At 45.1% G+C, this 8,542-nt stretch overlaps 1 protein-coding gene across 1 annotated transcript; it reads right to left on the bottom strand.

Annotated features, from left to right (window-relative positions):
• Positions 1-248: 248 nt before the first annotated feature.
• Positions 249-8,258, bottom strand: LOC118383068 (growth hormone secretagogue receptor type 1). Its single transcript, XM_052468915.1, is given in 5 exon segments — positions 249-580; positions 7,347-7,640; positions 7,643-7,708; positions 7,711-7,936; positions 8,070-8,258. Coding segments are annotated over 5 exon segments (1,107 nt in total).
• Positions 8,259-8,542: the final 284 nt, after the last annotated feature.

Below are 8,542 nucleotides of genomic sequence, written 5' to 3'. Positions count from 1 at the left end.
TGTACTGGATACTACATAGTGTTGTTGTGTGGCTGTACTGGATACTACATAGTGTTGTAGTGTGACTGTACTGGATACTACATAGTGTTGTAGTGTGGCTGTACGGGGTACTACATAGTGTTGTTGTGTGGCTGTACTGGATACTACATAGTGTTGTAGTGTGACTGTAGTGGATGTCATCTCCTGCACCAGACACTTCTTTCCAAACTGGGGAGGTTAGAGGTCATGGCACTGTCCTTACCAACCTCCTACACTCCGATAATTGTATCGTCCAGTGTGGTGGTTTCTTCTCTGAGGGACAGCTGTCTCTGTCCGGTTGGTCGATGGTTGTTGTTACCATAGCGTCGGGGGTGAGGCTCGTGTCTTAACAGGAAGAGGCGGCGCGCGGCGGCGCGGTACTTCCTGGACATGAGGTTGTAGAGGACAGGGTTGATGGAGGCGCTGAGGTAACAGAGGACCATGGAGCCTACGTTGAAGTCCTGGCTCAGTTTTGCCTCCTCGTAGTCATCCACCTGGGCAAACAGGCTACGGCCGATATGATAGGGTAGCCAACAGATCACAAACGCCAGGACTACCATCACTGGTGGGGGATGAGGGAGGAATGAGAGAAATGGAACATTAATTTAACCTTTATTTAACTCGGCAAGTCAGTTAAGAACAAATTCTTATTTACAATGACGGCCTACAGAAAGAGAGAGAAATACAGAGAGAGAAATACAGAGAGAGAAATACAGAGAGAGAAATACAGAGAAATATAGAGAGAAAGATGATAGTGGTAGGGTTTGAGCTATGCAACCAAGTGGTTCCATAATAAAAGGTAAAAGGGCCCAGAACTGATCCTTGTGGTACACCAAACATATTTGAACTTGAAAGTGATGGGACGATTTGTCATTTATATGAAAAAATTGATACCTGTGGACTTAAAAACTTAAACCGTGCCTGTCCACAGATTCCAACAAGAGTTTCCAATCTCTCTAAATATATGCCTGTGATGGTCAGACATTTCACTGAGATTGAGGAGCACTAGAGGGATATAAACTATTTGACCTAAAGCGACCACCTACGCGTCAAACATCTCATTACAAAATCATGGGCATTAATATGGAGTTGGTCACCCCCCTTGCTGCTATAACAGCCTCCACTCTTCTGGGAAGGATTTCCACTAGATGTTGGAACGTTGCTGCGGTGCCTTGCTTCCATTCAGCCACAAGAGCATCTAGAATGTCATTGTATGCCCTAGCGTTAAGATTTCCCTTCACTGGATTTAAGGGGCCTAACCAGAACCATGAAAAACTATCCCAGACCATTATTCCTCCTCCACCAAACTTTACAGTTGGTGCTATGCATTGGGGCAGGTAGCGTTCTCCTGGCATCTGCCAAACCCAGATAAGTCCTTCGGACTGCCACATAGTGAAGCGTGATCCATCACTCCAGAGAACACGTTTCCACTGCTCAAGAGTCCAATGGCGCTGAGCTTTACACCACTCCAGTCGACGCTTGGCATTGGACATGGTGATCTCAGGCTTGTGTGCGGCTGCTCGGCCACGGAAAACCCATTTCATTAAGCTCCCAACGAACAGTTATTGTGCTGACGTTGTTTCCAGAGACAGCTTGGAACTCGGTAGTGAGAGTTGCAACCGAGGACGGACGATTTTTACACGCTTCAGCACTTGGCGTTCCCGTTCTGTGAGCTTGTGTGGTCTACCATTTTGTGGCTGAGTCATTATTGCTCTTAGACGTTTCTTAGACTTTTGCATATATAGTGTATGAGCTATGTGACAGCGGCTGTCATGTTACCTATACTCTGTTGGAAAGGCGGTGAATTAGTGATCCCTAATGTAGGGGGTGGAGCAACAAGGTCATGAAAATCCCCATTATCTCTGAATAATGAGTCCCTTTGATGACAATCCAATTTGTGGACTGAAAAAGTTGGCGACATGGTATCTGCCATGCACTGTGGTTGTCTAGCTAATTCATATAGAAGCAGACACAGTAAATATTGACAGGCTATTAAATGAACACACGGGATTCACGATTCCATTAGAACACGACAGGACTACAAATCAAGGACTACAAATCAAGTTGATTGGCTACGTAGGCGATCAATGGACATCATTTGTTCTACTAAAACAGGCTTTTAGAGTCATTATTAGGTCACACACTGTCTTTCTCCTTGCAGTGAAATGTTAATATCATCAGGGTTTTGTTCTGACATTAAAAACAAACTTATACTACAGCATTGTTGAATACTCATTTCTGATTGGCTTTAAGGGCATTCTAGAATGAACATTAAAACCAGTTATACTATGGTATTGTTGAATACTCGTTTCTGATTAGCTGGAAGGGCATTCTAGAATGGACATTAAAACCAGTTATACCATGGTATTGTTGAATACTCGTTTCTGATTGGCTTTAAGGGCATTCTAAGTGATAATGCCAGAGAAGGCGGTGTTTGGAGGATATATTGGCACGACTTCGTCACAGCCATGCCAATATATCCTCCAAACATCGACTTCGAGGGCATTATCACTTTTATACAACGGGTTACCAACATATTAAAATAATGATAAATTAATTTATACTATTTCTTCATCCTTCCACGAGATATAATCCCGACACAAATCTAGGGTTTGCTACCGAAGCCGGCTGGTCCTTCTTTCTATCAGTTCGGTTACAAGAAACACGGCCCGGTTGTTATTAAGTCTTTTTTGTTCTGTATTTCATGGACCCAGTCGTTCGTTTTGAAATGGTCCATATTGTCATACTGGTTGACGACGGTATTATCCGTCGCTTGCCAACTACGGTTCATTTACAGTCACGTTAAAACAGCGCAGCCAGAACAGCAAAGCAACCCGATATTTGTTTCAGGACTATAATCTTGTGGAAGGATGAAATAATACGAATAAATTCATCGAAATAAAGTTAATGGAAATATGTCCAGTCAGTATTGTGTGAATATGTTGGTAATCCGTTGTATAAAAGTGATAATGGCCGAGAAGCCGATGTTTGGAGGATATATATGTTGTTAAATCAAAAACTACATCGAAATAAACCATTTTCATAGTAGATTTAAAAGGCGTATAGTTGCATTGTTACTTGGTCTGTGTTTGAGCTGCTTTTGAAAGCAAAAGTCTAATAAGAAAACATTATTGGCATGGTTGAGAATTATTATATTTTGCACAATAACAAACTTACAAACGGATGGTTTGGTGAACTAGGAAGTCTGTTTGGTTACCACGGCAACTACCGTAGCGCTCGAGTACACTTGCTTCCTTCTTCAATGGTGGAACACATGTCTAGTGGCAAATGATGAACATGTATCTCGTGTTATTAGATTATAGTCATGGTATAAACAAAAAAGGGATAATCAAACCCGTGGCTTTTCTCTGGAAAATAATGCAGCTCCGCGTGTCGGCCAGTTCCACTCCATCAAATCAAATCTAATGTATTTATAAAGCCCCTTCGTACATCAGCTGATATCTCAAAGTGCTGTACAGAAACCCAGCCTAAAACACCCCAAACAGGAAGCAATGCAGGTGTAGAAGCACGGTGGGTCAAATCCTTCCCCATTAACCAGCTGTTTTCAGCAACTGCTATTCTTTTCATTCGGTTGTTTTACTAGCAACACACTTGTTTAGCTAGCTTCTAGCCTAGTGTTTAATATTCAAAGTGATCTCGTCCTAATGGACAGTGTTGACGAGATGGCACACTATACCAGGATGAATTTTAACGTCATCAGCTCATTGTTATGGATGTACCCAAATTAACGTCTCTAGAAAACAGCTTTAAAACGAATCCAAATGCAGCTACTTTGCTGTTATTCTGTCTGCAGAGGTCGTGGCTGTGTTGATCCCTGACATGCTGGAAATAGAAAACTCTTTTCGAATTTTTGACGGACAGCTATGGAGACAGACTGTACACACACTATGGAGACAGACTGTACACACTATGGAGACAAACTGTACACACACTATGGAGACAGACTGTACACACTATGGAGACAAACTGTACACACACTATGGAGACAGACTGTACACACTAGGGAGACAGACTGTACACACCATGGAGACAGACTGTACACACACTATGGAGACAGACTGTACACACTATGGAGACAGACTGTACACACTATGGAGACAGACTGTACACACTATGGAGACAGACTGTACACACTATGGAGACAGACTGTACACACTATGGAGACAGACTGTACACACACTATGGAGACAGACTGTACACACTATGGAGACAGACTGTACACACACTATGGAGACGGACTGTACACACACTATGGAGACAGACTGTACACACTATGGAGACTATGGAGACAGACTGTACACACACTATGGAGGCAGACTGTACAGACTATGGAGACGGACTGTACACACTATGGAGACAGACTGTACACACTATGGAGACAGACTGTAGACACTATGGAGACAGACTGTACACACTATGGAGACAGACTGTACACACTATGGAGACAGACTGTACACACACTATGGAGACAGACTGTACACACTATGGAGACAGACTGTAGACACACTATGGAGACAGACTGTACACACTATGGAGACAGACTGTACACACTATGGAGACAGACTGTACACACTATGGAGACAGACTGTACACACTATGGAGACAGACTGTAGACACACTATGGAGACAGACTGTACACACTATGGAGACAGACTGTACACACTATGGAGACAGACTGTACACACACTATGGAGACAGACTGTACACACTATGGAGACAGACTGTACACACTATGGAGACAGACTGTACACACTATGGAGACAGACTGTACACACTATGGAGACAGACTGTACACACTATGGAGACAGACTGTACACACACTATGGAGACAGACTGTACACACACTATGGAGACAGACTGTACACACTATGGAGACAGACTGTACACACACTATGGAGACAGACTGTACACACACTATGGAGACAGACTGTACACACACTATGGAGACAGACTGTACACACACTATGGAGACAGACTGTACACACTATGGAGACAGACTGTACACACCCTATGGAGACAGACTGTACACACTATGGAGACAGACTGTACACACTATGGAGACAGACTGTACACACTATGGAGACAGACTGTACACACACTTCATGGAGACAGACTGTACACACTATGGAGACAGACTGTAGACACACTATGGAGACAGACTGTACACACTATGAGACGGACTGTACACACCCTATGGAGACAGACTGTACACACTATGGAGACAGACTGTACACACTATGGAGACAGACTGTACACACACTATGGAGACAGACTGTACACACACTATGGAGACAGACTGTACACACTATGGAGACAGACTGTACACACAATGGAGACAGACTGTACACACTATGGAGACAGACTGTACACACTATGGAGACAGACTGTACACACAATGGAGACAGACTGTACACACAATGGAGACAGACTGTACACACTATGGAGACAGACTGTACACACTATGGAGACAGACTGTACACACACTATGGAGACAGACTGTACACACACTATGGAGACAGACTGTACACACTATGGAGACAGACTGTACACACTATGGAGACAGACTGTACACACTATGGAGACAGACTGTACACACACTATGGAGACAGACTGTACACACACTATGGAGACAGACTGTACACACTATGGAGACAGACTGTACACACACTATGGAGACAGACTGTACACACTATGGAGACAGACTGTACACACTATGGAGACAGACTGTACACACTATGGAGACAGACTGTACACACACTATGGAGACAGACTGTACACACACTATGGAGACAGACTGTACACACACTATGGAGACAGACTGTACACACTATGGAGACAGACTGTACACACACTATGGAGACAGACTGTACACACAATGGAGACAGACTGTACACACTATGGAGACAGACTGTACACACTATGGAGACAGACTGTACACACTATGGAGACAGACTGTACACACTATGGAGACAGACTGTACACACTATGGAGACAGACTGTACACACACTATGGAGACAGACTGTACACACACTATGGAGACAGACTGTACACACACTATGGAGACAGACTGTACACACTATGGAGACAGACTGTACACACTATGGAGACAGACTGTACACACACTATGGAGACAGACTGTACACACACTATGGAGACAGACTGTACACACACTATGGAGACAGACTGTACACACACTATGGAGACAGACTGTACACACTATGGAGACGGACTGTACACACACTATGGAGACAGACTGTACACACTATGGAGACAGACTGTACACACTATGGAGACAGACTGTACACACTATGGAGACGGACTGTACACACACTATGGAGACAGACTGTACACACTATGGAGACAGACTGTAGACACTATGGAGACAGACTGTAGACACTATGGAGACAGACTGTACACACTATGGAGACAGACTGTACACACTATGGAGACAGACTGTACACACACTATGGAGACAGACTGTACACACACTATGGAGACAGACTGTACACACTATGGAGACAGACTGTACACACTATGGAGACAGACTGTACACACACTATGGAGACAGACTGTACACACACTATGGAGACAGACTGTACACACTATGGAGACGGACTGTACACACACTATGGAGACAGACTGTACACACTATGGAGACAGACTGTACACACTATGGAGACAGACTGTACACACTATGGAGACAGACTGTACACACTATGGAGACAGACTGTACACACTATGGAGACAGACTGTACACACTATGGAGACAGACTGTACACACTATGGAGACAGACTGTACACACTATGGAGACAGACTGTACACACACTATGGAGACGGACTGTACACACACTATGGAGACAGACTGTACACACACTATGGAGACAGACTGTACACACACTATGGAGACAGACTGTACACACTATGGAGACAGACTGTACACACACTATGGAGACAGACTGTACACACACTATGGAGACAGACTGTACACACACTATGGAGACAGACTGTACACACACTATGGAGACAGACTGTACACACTATGGAGACAGACTGTACACACTATGGAGACAGACTGTACACACTATGGAGACAGACTGTACACACACTATGGAGACAGACTGTACACACACTATGGAGACAGACTGTACACACACTATGGAGACGGACCTAGAATGAATATTAGTATATTAAACCAAATGTAATATAAACTGGCAAAGTCTTCAAAAACTCTCGAAATGATGCCTATCCCCAGTACACTCACATTCTGGATTAAAAACAGAGGGTTATATCTTGACGGTCACTCACCCAGTATTTTGACGGTCTGTCTATGCGACCTCTTCCGGGCCATGGCGTTGGGACCCTGCAGGTCGTTCTTACTCTTCCACAGTGTCCGGACAATGGAGCCGTACAGGAAAACCAGGCAGAACATGGGACAGAAGAAATACGTAGTGGAGACCCAGATCATTGTGTGCAGCTGCCCTGACCTGATGGCATAGTTGGTATGTTTACACTGTCTCGTACTGTAGTCCGGGTGTGTGTCGTTGTCATACTCCACACCTACCAGAAACAGCATGGGGGCAGCAGAGAGCAGAGCAAAGTCCATAGAGCCACAATGATGTACTGCACCCTGCGTTTGGTCACCACAACTTTAGCTCTGAGGGGAAACAGATGGCCAGGTATCGCTCCATGCTGAGGGCGGTGATGTGGAGGATGGTGGCGTATGTACAGGCCTCGTTGGCGTAGTGAAACAGACGGCACACCACCTCCCCAAACAACCAGGGGACGTACTTCCACAGACGGTAGAGGTCAAAGGGCAGGCAGAGGAAGATGAGGAGGTCTGACACAGCCATTGAGGACAGGTACAGGTTCGTGGTGGTCTTCATATCCTTGAAGCGCTAGGGGGAAGAAGAAGAAGAAGAACACGAATATTTAATTAATCCTTTCATCCTTAAAACTGCCGGTCCACTCCAGACCTGTCTGACATGTCGTCCTTCCCCCATTTCCTGGTTCTCGAACCCACTTCCTTACCTGGATGATGAGGATGGTCATGCTGTTTCCCAACACGCCGACCAAGAAGAGGAGGATACAGATGACGGTAACAGGGATGAGGGTGGAGGTGGGGAACAGAGAGCCTTCGTAGTGCTGGTCATCTATCTCCATGTTGTTCGCAGGCCGGGGGGGAGGGAGGAGCTCCGACTGGGGTCTGGACCACGGCATCAGGGCACCGAGAGAGACTGACTGGTTACAGGAGAGAGGAAAGGATGAGAGAGAGAGGAAAGGAGAGAGAGAGAGAGGAAAGGAGAGAGAGAGGAAAGGAGTGAGAGAGGAAAGGAAGGAGAGAGAGAGAGAGAGAGAGAGAGAGAGAGAGAGAGAGAGAGAGAGAGGAGAAAGGAGGAAGAGAAAGGAGGGGAGAGAGAGAGAGAGAGAGAGAGAGAGAGAGAGAGAGGAAAGGAGTGAGAGAGGAAAGGAGTGAGAGAGAGAGAGAGAGAGAGAGAGAGAAA

This window comes from Oncorhynchus keta, chromosome 18, assembly GCF_023373465.1.
Source record: "Oncorhynchus keta strain PuntledgeMale-10-30-2019 chromosome 18, Oket_V2, whole genome shotgun sequence".
NCBI classification, from domain to species: Eukaryota; Metazoa; Chordata; class Actinopteri; order Salmoniformes; family Salmonidae; genus Oncorhynchus; species Oncorhynchus keta.
This window is presented reverse-complemented; position numbering and strand designations above follow the sequence as displayed.